The 16,821-nt window shown below is 46.1% G+C and overlaps 1 protein-coding gene across 2 annotated transcripts; it reads right to left on the reverse strand.

Annotated features, from left to right (window-relative positions):
• Positions 1–3,458: 3,458 nt before the first annotated feature.
• LOC144160562 (F-box/LRR-repeat protein 12-like) lies at positions 3,459–16,123 on the reverse strand. 2 transcript variants are annotated; one of them, XM_077691822.1, is made up of 3 exons: positions 16,031–16,123; positions 10,466–10,703; positions 3,459–5,927 (listed from the first exon to the last, which is right to left on the reverse strand). In XM_077691822.1, the coding sequence occupies exons 2-3, from the start codon at positions 10,544–10,546 to the stop codon at positions 5,202–5,204; spliced, it is 807 nt and encodes a 268-aa protein (XP_077547948.1). In that variant the 5' UTR covers positions 10,547–10,703; positions 16,031–16,123; the 3' UTR covers positions 3,459–5,201. The 2 variants fall into 2 exon arrangements, with proteins under 2 accessions (XP_077547948.1, XP_077547947.1); XM_077691821.1 differs by lacking the exon at positions 16,031–16,123 and adding an exon at positions 15,285–15,479.
• Positions 16,124–16,821: the final 698 nt, after the last annotated feature.

Genomic DNA, 16,821 nt, shown 5'->3' on the forward strand with positions numbered 1-16,821 from the left:
ATTTATACCCACAAGATGATGATTCCTCAGGTCGTAGAAAAAGTCTAGTTGATATTTTTTCTATTGTATTTCTGGTTTTCTCAAAACTTCTGTGAATAAAAAAGGCTGCTACCCTCCTCCTCCTCCTCTTCCTTATCATTAACATCATCATCACTGATAGAAGCTGACCCCCCCTCAGAAAAAACCTGGATCCACCCTGCCCTAAACTGACCTAAAGGATACCAAACCACCCTTATTTAAAAAAAGAATGCAGAGAACTGAGCCAAGCAGCCATTTTACAGCAAAGAAAAATCTCGCGTCTTGCAAAAACTCAAACCCAGTCTGTGCCAAAACCCGTGTTTCTACCCATTAGGCTAGTGAGGCCTAAGTGAAGTTTTGTTCACAGCTGCGGAAAACAAGTATTCAAAACAAACCAATAGATGGTGCTAGGTGCGTACACGAAGTGCCTTGTTTGTACCCACAGGGGAACGGAATCTCGCCTCACTGACGCCTCCACCTCTCGTTCATATCATCATGGACTCCTTTGCTATCCCTCACCCAGCTAATCCACTGCAACGGGGTATCTTGTATAAATTTATTGGGTTCCCAGCCATGAATCAGCTTGCACAGGTAACCAGGCCGCCCATTCTGCTGAACAGGAGAGTAGTCCCGTTCCACCTCTGCTGGTCCCCAGTATGCTGTCTCTGATGCCCCTACCTCCTTCCCTGCAGTTACTTTGATGTAAATGCGACAAGGGGGACTGCTTCATCGCTGCTACCCCTCAAGGATACGTAAAGGGGCCGTGAAAACAAAATACAGTCGAGCACGGATATATCGAACTCCAAGGAGATCGCGAAATAATTTGATGTATCGATAATTCGATATATAAAATACGCCTATCTGAAGATTATCTGACAACTCCGCACGTCACCGAGAGTTTTCTGAAATCGTGGAAAGCGGTAGCTTACCGTTTTGTCCCTCAAAGCATGAAAAATCCGAACCACAGCGTGATGACCACCGTACTTTATTTAGCATTGAAATGTCTGTGAGCTTAGCTTGGTTCTTCTGCGCCATAAAGTTCGCCAAATTGTCTTCAAGATTACGAACACGGCACAAATGAGAAAATCAACGCTGTACACTGTGCCACAACACAGGCGAATGATGCTTACGGAAGCTCGGCTGCAGTAGGTGGTTGGGAACGTTGTCAGGCACTCGGTGCCGTCGTGTTCAGTATCCGAACCAAACAACTCCCCCATCAGGAGGCGTGCAACGAAGTCGCTTTGCACACGACACGCTCCGGGTTGTGCTGCATTCGCCTTTACATCAACGTTGATGCGGAGCATCACACCCAAAACAGTGCGAGGAATTCCGAACGCGTTTTCAACCAATATCTTTTCAGCCTGCACCCGTCGAATTCCCGCATTCGTTGCTCCGAAATGCATGCCTTTGACAAAACAAACATACAACGCCGCATCGGTTCCCCTGCGCGAGCCACCAAACAGCTCAAGCACAGAAAAAGAGCACCTCCAGTCAAGTTCCCTTGCTCCTTTATGGCCTTTCGCCCCAATCACTGCCCGCGTTCTAGCTATCATGGGGCTGCCCCTCGTGCTAGCGTGAAAACAGCTGTTGAAGGCCTTCAAAGAGACATAATACCGCGGACGCCGCCTCTGTCTCACCAAGCCAGGCAGCGCACGCGATGAGTCAACATTATCACCACCTCCACCCCATCAGAAGAAGCGAACTTTCAGGGGCACTTGCGGCGCAGAATTCGATATATGGAATTTGCCCGTGGCCAGGAGTTCGATACACGCGTACAACAGCCTTATACTTTTGCATGGGACTTCCAAGGGGATGTTTGCACTGTTCAATATACACAATAATTTGATATAACCGTGTTCGATATATCCGTGTTCAACTGTACAACTTCACACAAATTTGCTCAGTGTGAAAGTAGTCTCTGGTAACCCGCTCAGCTCCATACTAGGCGTGAAGGGCATTTTCCTCACCAAAAAAAAATTGCAAGAAATGTTGAAAGGCTTTCAAATTTCACGCTATAGTGACGTACCATATTTGCACGATTCTAACGCGCCCCCAATTGTAATGCGCAGGTAAGTTTACTCTGGAAAATTCCAAGAACTATTTTGACGCCGGTTCTACGACAGAGATGCCAAAGACATGACACCACGTACCTGGCAGAAGACATTTTAATTGACGCATGCAACTTGAAACTGGAGCGGGGAACATTGAAAGTGTTTGCGATTTCAAGTGCGTTATTCTTATTATTTTAGACATTATGACGGGCCGTTGGTTTATAAGCTAGTAATTCATGAATTCCAGACAAGAGTCTTCAAGTTCTCGGAAACAGTTGGGATAAAAGCCAATGAACTCTTGCAAGGAAAAAAGAAAAAGCCATTCCACTCGATGTGAAAGCTGTCGTAAGTGCAGAGCAGTGATTCACCATAATGGGCTGTAGCGCCGTTATCTGCTCGCTGCTACCACCCAACACATTTCAAATTTCACGCCTTCGCAGCGCTCGCACGCCCCCTGCCTGAAGCTGTGCCAGCGGGAGTTCTGTTCTTTTTTGTGCTTGCTTTTCCTCCTGCACGTACTGGCGTTGCAATGCCACTTTTTTTTCGCTAACTATCGTAAAAACCAACCCAATGGGCGTCCTTAACTAAAGGAACACGGGCGCTGCCGGGTAATTACGTATATTTTCCCTCAAATGTACCTACAGCTTTCTTAGCGCTAAACAATGGGGAGATGTATGCGGTTCACGAATTTTGAACGCTTATGACTGTATAAACCGCTTAGCTTTCGAAGCCTCTGGGTTACACCGCGACGACGGAACACCATGTGGCTCTACTTGGGTCCAGCCCCTAAAGTGCTCTGCACTTAAAAGGGCTGCTTCACTTATGTCACTCACACACTCGTATCTCCTGGACGTCAGTGTGTACGACGCTGCTTGGTTCCCCTCAACGTTGACAAGTAAAACTACCTTGCATTTGACAAACAATTCAAGGTGCTCATTGCTCAGCAGCATAAATATGTGCAACAGCTGGTTAAGTTGTGCCCATTGAAAAATGGGGAAAGGGTGCATCTTGGAGGTTTTCTTACCACCATGGGGTGTGGCAAAATTTATGAATTTTATATCGCACTTGCCCTCAAAAAAGGTGCCCGCTAGAATTGCACAAATACAGTAATACGTTATGGCCAGCACTAGATACAGCCATCGGTGTACTAACTGAACGTTTTTCTTGACAAGTGATACTATAAAATGTAACTGGAGGCGCCACTACAGTCGACCAATCATGTTTCTTGATTGGCAGTGGCTCTCGCCAGCATCTGCCAATAGCACAAACAAGATTCTCTGAAGTCATAGAAAAATTGCCCGAAAGTGGTTGGGGAGTTGCCACTGGTTCATGCTCTCCTTAATATCTCCATTATTTGTTCGAAGTTTGCGATAAAATTGGTACCATTGCTATCAGGACAAAGCAATCTTTTTAACGAACAAAACCTGTATACAGTAAATGTTCATTAGCTTGAACCGCTTGAACATTGCGATTCTGAAGCAGTATTTTGCAGTCTCCATTCCATGCAGCCCGGTGCGTAGACACAAGGTGTGTTTCTCTGACCAGGTCATAGTTTGAATTATCCATGGTGGGACCTACTGGGGTTTGAATTAACAGGCGTCTTATGTTGAACATACATTTCAATGGAAACTTGGCCAGACCAAATTTTACAGTTTGAATTACCCATAAATTTGAATTTTTTTAGTTTGAATTATTGAGCTTTCACTGTATTGTCTTCATGGCTCTGTTAACCGGCACACCTCCCCTGCCACAAACTGGCGAAATATTTTTCAACAAGCTCCTCCCCAATGCCACCTACACCCCACACGTTATCCGATAATGGCATCCACCAAACGTTTTTTTAAACGTATGTTCTGCAAAACATTCACGTATGCAGACATGCCTCTCCTTTGGAACTGTTCCTTTTCACAACATCACTCAGACATAATTGCTTTTTCATGCATCTATAAGCACTGCAGTAGACTATCATTCTGTGGAGAAATCCCCACTGCACATGACAGGGCTATTTTCCATCAACAATGCCCTGGCACAGGCATCGCCTTAAAAGATGCTGCATTTCCCTCCCAAACTGGCCTCTGGCCATCATGAAAGATAGAGCGCTGAACTTTACACGACGACGACAGCATAAAAGAAAAAAGGACACACGAAATGGAAGATGTACTTCTTCTTAGTGCATCTTCCGTTTCGTGTTTCTTTTTTTCTTTTATCCTGTGGTCATCATGCAAAGTTCAGCGCTCTGTTTCAAGATATCTAGATACCAACTAGCCCAACAGCAAGCTTTATTGAAGTTGATGGCCTCTGGCCTCCCTTACTAATAAAGATGTTTAACTAGTACTACTCTATGCTGGGCAGTGAGTAAGGCAGATTTCGTAGCATTTTATTGGAACTATTGGTTTTTAACAGGCTGGTACCGCTTGCCAGAATGTTCTAATGTAATGGGCTTGTACACACCAAAGAAAGTCGGTACAACACCAGGCCTACTAAGAAAGCTGAAAATACATGTGACAGCATAAGGTGCAAATGCAGTACTCTACCAATCAGGCCTGGCTCCGATAGCACTAAAGTGGGTTGAATACCATTTCAGTAACCTATGAACTGACAGGGTTGTTATGACTATTCTGTTCGTTTTGACTCTTGCCTTATTTCAGAATTGTGTTTGTGCCTTCTCTTGTCACATTTCTAGTGCTATAAATGGGCCCTCTGTGTGTGAAATGTGAACTATGCGCAACCAAAGGGTGGCCCAACGCTGTAAGCACCAAACTGAGTCGCACCATCTCGAGCAAGGTGTTACAGATTCAAGGTTACCGGCGCCTTTCCTCCTCTTTGAACCATGAATGCAGCACAAAATGAAACTACAATGGGCAGCAACTTCCTCCTCCGAGCCGTGCCACCTTGTTTTTACCTTCCACATGAAAGAAGGCAGCTATGTAGATCAGAATTCATGTGCAGATTCGTGAGTTTGAAGTTCTAGATAAGCCTATCATTGTGCGTACCAAATCTTGGGACACGTCAGATCATTCCACAAGAGAAGGCAACTGTGTACATCATTTCGCACTTGCGAATTTAAAGCGAGCTTCTCGCAGCCAACAACGAGGTTGTTCTCAATTGGCAGCCACATTCTGAAAGCCTACGCTAGAACTTGTCGACAATGCCAGAACCGAAATGTTCACAGTGCTTCACCTCCGCTTCATACGGGGCACAACAGTCCAAAATCCGGCACGACTTCGACACTGACTGTTCGAGCCTCGCTTTTGCATCCACCGACAAGTAAGGGCTCGTCACGGTCACAAAGACCAAATGTGGTGAGACTTCCAGGAGCTTGGACAAGTGCCCTTCCGTCACCCGAGTCCTCCGCAGACAGATGTGAGTCAGCCCTTCCGAAGACTCCAAATGGCGCCTTATGTAGGGCAGTGCCTCGCTGAACGCCTTGCCAGTGACCTGAGTGTGGCCCACAAACAGGCACTTCAGGTGGATGCCGTAGCCGAGGACCATGCAGAGTCCGCGGTCCGTTATCTCGGTGCCTTCAATGTCCAGGACAAGCAGATTGTCCAACACGTGGGGGATGTTGCTGATGCCGCCGTCGTTGACCCGGTAGCAGCCCTCGAGGCACAGGGCTCGGAGTTGAGGCAGCCGCTCGAGCTTCTTCAGCTCGATGCTTGAGACGAGGCTGCAGCGGCCTAAGTCCAGGAGCTGCAGATGCGGCAGGGCCGGTCGCAAAGGGTTGGTGTGAAAGAATTCCGCTGGATGGAAGAAGCAGTCTCGTAGCGACAGCTTAACGAGCGTCGCCGGCAAGTCTGCGAACGTCGCCGTCGTCGTGGTCGAGTTGGACGCCAGGAAAGCGTTCGTGACGTACAGCACCTGCGAAACAGGAAAGATGGACGACATCTAAGCACTCTTTATAACACAGTGGTTGCGACAGCATGCGCGTCCTTCTCTCAATTATCATCATCCTTTGACATCCGCCTTTTTCTCTTATGACTCAGCAGGTACCTGTATTCGCATAGCTAATCAAAGCAAACGTTTCACCAGGGTGTACTTCGCTACACTCTTAATTGCTATTTCTGTAATCAGCATGATCAAATTACTCACTACATTTTCTCTAACACACATTTCAAAGTTTTAAAAACCACAATGCATTAACTAGGTCAAGCTTTATCCTTTGCTTCTTTTTCATCCCTCCAATACTATCACTAAGCCTGGGCTGGCACCACCAAAAAAAATTGAAGCCATCCCACTCAATGTGAAAGTGCAGAGCAGTGATTCACCATAATGGGCTGCAGCGCCGTTATCCGCTCACTGCTGCCACCCAACTCATTTCAAATTTCCCGCCTTCGCAGTGCTCGCACACCCCCTGCCTGCAACCGCACCAGTGGGAGTTCTGTTCTCTTTGTGCTTTGTGCAGACCCAAATAGCAAATGAGGAATGAACCAATGCAACAATTTTTTGCGCACTAAGTAAGAGCATCTTTGAACGATCTAAGTGTATACTGATACATGGTTTATGAGATAAGGGTATACTATTGTAATCATTCTTCACGACTGACCGACCGACCGACCAACCAATCAGATGCTTGAGTGTGCTGATCACACAAATTTTTTTTTACACCAACGGTAAATGTACAGCTGGCCAATTGAAGGGGCAAGTTACATCCTGTGTTAGGAATTGCAGCCCCAGTTCTAGGACAAAGCCACTTTGAGTAACCAAGATAAGCTTGCAAACGTACAATATAGGGCATCGGACAGCACCCAGAGGGCAACACAGAGCCCGCTACACTCGGGGCCACTTTCGGCAAATATGTGCAACACCGGGTCGGTACCCACAAGCCAGTGCGTTCCTGGCTGGGGCACGCTCCCCTTTTTGAAGTGTGGATGAAGCGTAATAGTCGTCACTTTTGGGTTTAAAACGAAGTAAGAAAGAGGTTGTACAGTAATTTTGCCGCGCAGTGCAGGTGAATGAAGAAGGATTTATTCGAAATTATGTACGGAAAGGAAAATAAAGGCCGCGTGGGCACGATGCACGATGCCCTCTGATCTTTTGCAGAATAATAATGTGACCAGGTTTGCGGCTAATAAAAATTTCCTGTTACCCCCTGCTCATACTAATTATGGGAAAAAAAAACTTCCGCTTTCAGAGCGATATCCTTTTGGAATGCGTTACCTTCTAGTATTAAGTGTTGCACTTCATTTCCCTTGTTCAAAAAGTCTGTCAAAAAACATTTTCTCGAATAACCATACTTGTGATCGTTTACCTGTTTGACTTGATTGTTCTTCGATTCCTTTTATACCATGTTGCGTGTTTTTGGCTTGATTTCTGATGTAAAAGTGCATTTTCATGTCCGTATTTTGTAAGAATTTTCAGTTGCTCTGTATAAATTTTACCGTCATTTTGTATCGACGAACCGAGGGTCCCACTAAAGTCTTTGGCTCCGGGACCCTCGTCTGTATATCCTAGATTTTGTAACAACTTATTTTTGGAAATAATAAAACGAACTTGAAGAGAAACGCTCGTACAGCCAGCCTGGGGGCACAACTTTCTCGAGATCTGCACGTTTCACTTCAAAAGAAAACGTCATTTATATTTTTCAACTCTTTGAAAGAGGAGGTTCTGTTTGCAAATATATCAGACGTCGCGCGATGCTCCCATGTGGGGTATTTTATCCACGTGAGTACAATTACGACTGCAGAACTACTAACTGGACCATATGGGTGTTACATAACGGTCTTTGATCCGAATTTGATGCTCCCTCCATACATGTAACAGCATGAAATTCACATTTGCTTGTGTATGGCGGAAGCGCTGACGTTAATAAGTGTAACGAAGTCTTGAGGACTAGAAATCCAATGCCGATTTTGAATCCACGACTTCGATTACAACATCAGAGAAATATTACACGGGTGTATCAGGCTCAACGTGCTATCTGCTTTTCCTGTATCATCGTTCAGTTCTGCAGGAGAAATGGAAGACAAATAATATCCCCCTTTGCAGCCTTACAGATAGCAGAAAATGGATAGCTTTCCATCTATGTTGCACCCTCCGCCAAGAAGCTTTAGGGGCTTCTAGGTGTAGCCCAGCGCGCCAGCTGTATAAAAACACGCCCCAAAAAAAGAAACTCTTCACGGGAAAGCTATCAAAGAACTTCCAGTGGGAAAGGAAGGGGTGGGGGAGAGGGTAGGCAGAACATCTAATAGGCATATCAGAATAAATTACAGAATATTCATATTCGGTGATTTTTTTCTCTCTCTATGCTAATGGGTTTGGCACGAGACCTGTGTTAGAAAGAAATAGTACCACTTTTTTTATAGTGTCAACACCTTTGCAGCAAGAGTCACCGGGAAAAGATCTAGTTTACTGAGGACACACCTCACTGGTTCAGATTGCTCGCAATCACAACGGATGGGATAGAAAAAGTTCCTCCTCCTCCTGCTCCTCGTCGAACGCAAAAATTTCGTCCCGCATTCGTATACTTCTAACTTGTATTGCTGCACGTCGTATCTGTATTTTTCTTGCCTTTTCAGTGGATTTGACAAAAATTTCATAGTTTCTTTTGCAAGGAGAGACAATAATTTTATGCTATCCAATAGCTGACAAAACATTTTGGTACGTCATCGCCGTTAGTATCCGCCCCGTATATGTGGTTATATGTATTTAGTACGGCGATATTAAGCACATGAAATATTAGATGAAGCAGAGTAGAACCGCTGAGAGATAAACTACACTGTTACAACTGTGTTTGGGAGCCCTCGTTGCGAAAAAATTTAAAGCGCATTTATGTGAATTTACTGCCTGCTAATCAGCCTGCTAACCAGCCAACAACAAGCTGTTTGCACATTGCAGCAGCATTTAATCCGGTCGCTTAGCACGACGTTTTCAACATGCAGTAACCACGGCTTTCTATCTGCAAAAAAAAAAAAAAGGAAATAAAAAGTAAAAAAAAAGACAGAGGGGAAGAAGAATCCGTGGGGGAATGCAACACCTGAAACATACACTTCCCAGTTGTGCTAACCTACAGTTCGACAGCAAGGCGACAGCATTCTATCAGCACCCCATTTTATTTGGAGGCTTCCCCCTACCACCATATTTACTTGCGTAATGAACCCACTTTTTCTCCAGAAAATTCGGCACGAATTTGAGGGGAGGGTTCATTATGCGGGAAAAAAATTCCAACAGATTTTTTTTTTTAAGTTGAAATTCCACACAATAAAGTTGCTAAGAGGAGCGCGTCAGAGCCTAACCATTTCCGTAAAAACACCTGGGTGATTACGTAATGAAATTTCTTTTTTTATTGGGAACGTGCCAGTGGTCCCCTATTCGCCATGAAGTCGCTTGCAGAGCTTCACATTCGTAGTCGGCCCACAGCGCACAGTTTTCCGTGCCGTCAAGGCACTCCAAAACTTCTTTTCTCACACCCGAAACTTCCCTTTTTTGAGCACACGAAACACACGACGATCCTTGTTCACCAACCAAAAACCTTGTTTTCTCCCGTAGCGTACACGCAGTGGGTCAACACTGAAATGCCGCCCAGCTGCGCGGTTTCCGTGTGCATCAGCGCATGCTCCACCGCCTTCAGTTTAAAACCGTCTGTGCAGCTCATGTACTGGGCCATCGTACGGCGCGCACCAGGAGCACAAAAAAATGTCCGAACACTGCTGAACAACAACACCACGGATCGTCATGGCAAAGTCGTGGAACAGCAAGAGCAGGGGAGTGCGGAGTACGTTTAGTGCTTCGTTCGCACGCCGCCAAAACCAGCCAGAATGGCAAAGAGCAGGGAAGGAGCGTGGAGTGCGTTTTGCACTTTGTTTGCACGCCGCAATGTTTTTATGGTGCAAGGTTTTTGTGTTCAGCAGATGGTGCACCGCAAGCGCGCAATTTTTAAATTGTGAGCCACAGCATTCCCGCTCACGTCTCCGGCTAGTGTTGAGATTTCTTTTTGTTGGGATGCGTTTTTAGCATTTCTGCGTGTACTGTGGCGTGATATCAAGTTACTGCAATCGTCTACCGCATCAGCAACCATGCTGAGATACAAACATATCTCCGCTGCATTTTCTGTTCAAAGTGTCAAAAAAGCAAATTCCCAAGAAGAAAAGTGGGTGGAGGGTTCATTACGCGAGTGGGTTCATTATGCGAATAAATGCGGTATAACAATTCCGCACGACTTCGTTGCAGTATGTAGTATATACACACGCAAATAATGTTATGACACACGTTTTTGCGAAGTTGCATTCACGGGTGCTGAAGGCGGTCAGCGCGGCTGGACCGACCGAGAGTTGTGCAGGTCTATCGCGGGGCTGGCGCTACTGGTAACACCCACCAAGAAAAACAAAAATTCATTATAAGCGGTATCTCAAATGCGTCCGTTCAGCCACAGTCAGTGAAACTAAACAAGCAGTGCTCACCTCCAATGAAGGACAACTGTTTGCCAGGTGCCTGAAGAACTTTGGGGTGAACCTGTACCCCTTGTGCTTAGAAAAGTACATATTCACTCTTCCACTGATCCGAAGCTCCACAAGGTTACGCCCACCACAGGCCCGCACAAGGCTCAAAGCTTTGCGAAGTGACAGCGGGGTTGACAATGCATTAACTGCTCGCCGCAGCGTGCGATCTCCGGCAACTTGTCTCCAACGTCGGCAAACCCTGGGAAAAAAAAAGCAAAACAAAAGTACTTTGTAAGTTAAAAAACTTTTTTTCATTACAATGATCAGTTCTTTTGTTCGTTTCTTCAGTTACAATGATCTGTTTCATTGGTGCAACCCGAAAAAAGCCCATTCGAGTTCGAATACGTACTGTTCAAAGTCTTTCCCAAAACAACCTTCCTTTCCGAACCTGTACTCTGTCCACATGCTACTGAAACAACCTTCCCATTTAAATACTCGCCGTTTGAACTCGCTCCTGAAATGTCCTTCCCATTTCACTCGATACCCGCAACGGTGGCTCAGTGGCTAAGGCGTAGTGCTGCTGAGCTTGAGGTCGCGGGTTCGATTCCTGGCCGCGGTGGCCGCTTTTCTGATGGAGGCGAAAAGCAAAAACAACCGTGTGGACGAGATTTCGGCGCACGTTAAAGATCCCCAGGTGGTCAAAATCAATCCGGAGCCCTTTACTGCGGCGTGCCTCATCGCCTCCGATGTGTCGGCACAATAAACCTTACAATCAAGCAATCATTTCACTCAATCCCGTTTGAATCCACTTCGTATTCAGAGGATATGCCACAACAAGAAACAAGCTCCAATGTTGTCTCTGTTTCTACGCCAACAGCTCCACAGTTTTATAAAGTGGTCCCCAAATTTCACAAAGGTAAAACGGACAACTATCGTAAAATTCTTCAATTTCTGGCCTACCATTTACCTCGAACGAGGCATACCGCACAAAATTCTGGCCAATACCGTATTTTCCGGTCTATAAGTCGCACTTTTCTCAATAAGTTGCACCCCCCCTCAAAACGGCAGTTTTTCCAAAAAAAAAAAACATATAAGTCACACCGGTGTATACGACGCACCGTTGTACAAAACGTACTTGTTAGTCAGGTAAACTCACAGAGGATCAGTTTGTTAGGAAGTGCGGCGAAAGTACATGGTTGCGGCGGCCGCCGCCTGTGAACGCATCCCCTGGTAAGCAGTGCTAGACACGTGCATCTACCATCCAAAGTCTAGACAGAACTAACTTTTAAAAAACAGTTTATCGATACACACAGACAGCATGTACTTACAGACGACGTTTAGGCAAAATCATCGAAGCCTTCTTCATCCGACTCGCTAAGGAATAATTCATTCATTTAGACCATAGAGCTGTGATTGATTGATTGATTGTAGGGTTTAACGCGCCGACGCAACGCAGGCGATGAGGCGCGCCGTAGTGGAGGGCTCCGGATTAATTTTGACCACCTGGGGATCTTTAACGTGCGCCGAAATCTCGTACACACGGGCGTTTTTGCTTTTCGCCTCCATCAGAAAAGCGGCCGCCGCGGCCGGGAATCAAACCCGCGACCTCGTGCTCAGCAGCGGAACGCCTTAGCCACTGAGCCACCGCGGCGGGTCCATAGAGCTGTGTCTCTTAACGTGCGCTGACATCATGCAGCACACAGGCACCTTTCCGAGTGTGGACCACGCGCGGCCACCACGTACCAAATTTATTCCATACACAAGTCGCACCGGTGGATAAGACGCGCCAACGAAAATTTCAGAAAAAAAACTGCGACCTATACGCCGGAAAATACGGTACATTTCATGAATGCCCGAAACCGATATTGCGGTCTTGGTGCAGAATTTTCAGCAGACGAATCCTACTACATTAGGTGTTCAGAACTTCGTACCCTAGATCCCTTAGGGATGTTTTTAGGTATATCCAATAACCTGAGGTGTGTGTATGCCTAAGGATTTGCAGCACATAGTGACCACAGGCACAACTTGAAGTGGCTCGTATGTTCATTGTGGGCAACAAGTTGAAGTGGCTCGTATGTTCATTGTGGGCAACTGCAATAACAAATGAAAGCATTGGGATACTTGACTGTGTAGAGTAGAAGCAATGCGTGGTGAATGGGTGCCTTGGTGTTTGAAGGGCAGTGCTCTGACATTTTAGAACACTTTAGATAATCACTGAGGAACAATAATTGGAATTAGTATAAGCAGTTATGCCTTTGCACCGAGTTCTGATCAGGACATTGTGCTTGGGGAGAGTAGGACATCAAGCCATTTCTAGGGAAAGAGAAAATCTGTTGACATCCCACTATTATTTATTGTCACGAAAAGTTGCGCGGCGGTGACAGCTTTGTACTCGAGCGGTGATGCGGCACTACTGTGGTTACAAGGTAAATCTGTGTGCCCCCTTTTCCATTTCCATCACACCTCCCAGTAAGAACATGACAGAATTAAAAAATGCTTTTTCTTTTGTCGAAGTTCCTTTAGACGTAAATGCAATAGTGTACATTATTCTTTCATGCAAAAGTTTGCCACATGACATATATAGAACTGAATATACAGATTCACTCCAGATTCCCAGAGGAATCGGCGCAGGGGGGGGGCCTGGTGATTCATCTGATTTTTACATAAAATCAATTGAGTTTGTGTGTTCAGCATGACCTTTTTCAGATATGAAACAATTGCACTGAAACAAAATTATGCCCTAGAAAGAGTTTAGAAACTGTGCTAAACTACCGTCTGCTTTAGCAGCTACAGCATCGCTGCTCAATTCAGCTAAAGTATTGCTTGAAAGAAAAAAACAAGCAAATTCGGCTTGGCCTAAAGAACATTTCTAGGGGTGCGAACAGATGGTGTTCTAGGGCGAAATTCTCAGTTTTGCACATTTCATGCCTCTTTCAAAGTGTTTATTTCCCGCGAGCCCTGATTGGCTGAAGCAGATGACCCAAATGTGGAGCAGCACAAGCAAGGTAGGGCGTTGGTTTCTGGGAATGTCGGTGGTCAGCGGCCTCGCAAGTGCATTGCAATGGACACGAAATGGGCATTTTCGAAGTGGACACAACCCGAAATTTCAGCCTTGATTGACCGACACCCCCCCCTCACCACAACATGAAACTGAATACACCCGGGCTATACGTTAAAACTTCTATGCGTGCTCGGCATTATTCTTTAGATAAGCTAAGACGATACATTTCTTCACAAATGATTTATGAAATTTTTGCTTTAAAGATTGAATACAAATACAGGGTGTTACATCGATAAATGTAACACCTTCAAATTTTTTCCTGAGCGAACCGCTGCTCCATTCGCACTCAAACTTCGGCCGAATGTCGCATTTTGTGGTCTATTTTGTTTGACACCAAGAACGATGTTAGTTATTTGTTTATACTGAAAATTAATAAAAACGATTTTCGCCTACGGGAAAATGGTGGCCAATTTGGACTTGCAAGCTGATCTTGGTACGACAGCGCCACCTGGGAAATGCAAAATGTAACACGTGATGGCGATTCTCGGTTGGAAGGAGCCAAATGAGGTAGCAGATGATCAGAAAATCTCTTTTATCGATAGTCTATAAGGGCCAGAAATAGTTACATAAAATCTCATGCGAACCATAGGAAAGTATTGCCGCGGTTCATCGTTGTCAATACCAGTCATGTGGTTTCTGATCGTCTGTCGTCTGCTGTGCCAGGTTACCCCGCTTTCCGAAATAAAGCTACCGATTTTTTTGTTCACGTTTGTTGTTTTGTTCTTGTTTTACTTATATTGTTCTGTGCGTGCGTGCCTGCGCTTGTGACATGGCGCCATGAGATCATTAACAGCATACAAAAAGGCAGCCATGTCACAAGCACAGGGACGCATGCACAAAACAACAAAAGTAAAAGTGAAACGAGGACACAGCAACAAACGTGAACAAGGAATCGGGACCCTTATTTCGGAAAGCAGGGTAACCTGGCACAGCAGACGACAGAATATCTAAAACCAGATGACTGGTATCGACAACGATGAACTGCGGGGATACTCTCCTATTATTCGTATGAGCTCTTATGTAACTATTTCTGGCCATCATAAACTATCGACAAAAAAAGATTTTCTTATCGTCTGCTACCTCATCTGGCTCCCTCCAACCGTGAATCGCCATCGCATGTTTCGTTTTGCATTTCCCAGGTGGCGCCATCGTTCCAAGATCCGCTTCACGTCGTCATTTTCCCGCAGGCGAAAATCGTTTTTGTTTACTTTCAGTATAAACAGGCAAGTTTCGTCGCTCTTGGTGTCGAACAAAACAGACCACAAAATGCGACATCCGCGTAAATTTTGAGCGCGAACGGAGCAGCGGTTTGCTCAGGAAAAAAATTGAAAGTGTTACATTTATCGATGTAACACCCTGTATATCAATGTTTTGGGGGCAGGAAACAAAAAAACGACAGCTACATCAGCGAAAGGCAATTCCTAGTCACAAATTCGCGGAAATTAGGAATTGGCGCTAGCTTGTCTGCCTCGGTCCAGGCACCCGAGATGAACTGAGATGGTTATCCTTGTAAGCAATGGAATAGAAACAGGCGCATTTCGGGTCAAGTTGATACGGGAAAGGCACAAACAAGGTTGAAATATGGCAACCACTCATCGCCAACTCCGCAATGATAGTTTGTCGCAAACACTCTGACAAGAACTGTGACAAGTTTATAGCTAAGCTCCTAAATACAATAAGCAGACCAGTGAAGTAAAGGTCAGCCGCATGGAACAGTTGTTGAAAAATAAGCGCTGAAGTGCTCGCAGTTTGCAACACTCCGCCGGCTGCGTAGGTTACCTGGCACAGGTGCACACATCTCTGAACATGAGGTGCTTGAACACTTGCAAGAGGAGACTGTCGGGAAGATGCTCAATTTCCATTGCTGGCCTGCGACGATGGGGCAAATTTACATTCGCAAATTTTATTATTACCGCACGCTATGTGCAGCTTGTTTACAACGGCGCTGCCATGTATAGTAACGACATAGACGGATGCAACCTGTGTATGACTGATGGATGTGCTAGAGAAGTTTGCACCCCAACAATGTTGCGATGATGACGATAATAGTGGCGATAAAAAGCGATATTTTGTTAAACTCATACCATAATTATTATTGTATGAAACTCTATGGTTCAACTGACCTATACTAGATCGACTGTTCCGTTCCAAGATCACGCTGGCAAGGACCGTTAGCTAGAGTGAACTAGCTGGCTGCGCAGTAAGTCGCCCCAATGCCTAAAGTAATTCAGTTCTTTCTTCCATGCCTAAAGTACCTTGCAAGCTTTATAAAATAACGACATATTTACGCATTTGAAACTTTCGTCCGTAGTCGGGCTTCAGTTACGCAGGTTTACCTAGGTGAACGAGCAACCAACGTCACGTTTTGATCCTGTGAATTGAGGATTCAGCCGCTCCTGGTACAGTTCACTCCTCTGGTAAACTATCAGCATTTCTTTTCAGCTAGGGCATTCAGCAGCATCATCTACCAATGAATGAACGAAAACAAGAAAGGTAGAGGTGGAGGAGGAAAAAATTATGCCCACCTCCCCTCGCGGGAACCTTGGTGTGATGCGACGCTGAGGGGGGTTCAAGCGCAAGCGAAGAGCAACCGTCGACCGAAAGGCCACCGGAGAGCGGCACACCGGTTATATGTGCAGCGCGCCCGAAGGACAGGAGACCGCGGAGAGAGAGAGAGTACTGCACATGCGCAGCACTGCGCGCAGCGCCGCCCACCGGCGTAGTGAGAGCGCGCTGGGCCGCACACGTTCTCACCTGGGCACGCGCCGGCGCCAGTGCGTCTGCCACGGCTATGACGCAACACAATCCAACACAATCCACTTTAATCCAATCCAGGCCAAGCCAATCCAATAATGCCCCTCGCGAGAGTGTTCGCTATCGGGAGGAGAGGGGGAGAGTTGCTGCGGACAACGGACGCACGCAGGAAGGACAGGGCCGCCGACAAGAGATGCTCTGAGCGTCGCATCTGAAAACGTTTATTGCTCCCATTGAACGGGAAGAAAGGAGCGCGGGATGGTTGTCGGTCATCCATGGTGGGTGGGGTCCCTAGTTCGGGATGCCATGACCAGCTGCAGCTCAAATGGCCCTGGTTACCCGGCCACGCTGGTTTTCCAGGACATCGCTAGTCAGCAGGACCTCCCACTGCTCCTGTGTTGGTGCGATGACTTCAGGTAGTTCGGTGACGCCTTTACAGTCCCACACCATGTGGTACAGGGTGTTGGGTGTCCCAGAGCAGAAGTTGCAGTCGTAGCTGAAGAGCGTGGGGTGCATTTTGGACAGCTGTGTGGCGTGCGGAAATTAATTTGTCTGCAGTCTC

Source organism: Haemaphysalis longicornis, unplaced genomic scaffold (genome assembly GCF_048455015.1).
Source record: "Haemaphysalis longicornis isolate Haplotype H1 unplaced genomic scaffold, Haemaphysalis longicornis Haplotype H1 scaffold_106, whole genome shotgun sequence".
NCBI lineage: Eukaryota > Metazoa > Arthropoda > Arachnida > Ixodida > Ixodidae > Haemaphysalis > Haemaphysalis longicornis.

Bases quoted from the DNA above. Each gene is read 5' to 3' on its own strand.
- LOC144160562 (XM_077691821.1), bottom strand. From the start codon at position 15,367: ATGGAAATTGAGCATCTTCCCGACAGTCTCCTCTTGCAAGTGTTCAAG. The intron at 10,704-15,284 runs GTAACCTACGCA...TTTTTTTCCCAG, and splicing joins GATGTGTGCACCTGTGCCAG to GGTTTGCCGACGTTGGAGAC. The intron at 5,928-10,465 runs GTGAGCACTGCT...CCTGTTTCGCAG, and splicing joins ACAGTTGTCCTTCATTGGAG to GTGCTGTACGTCACGAACGC.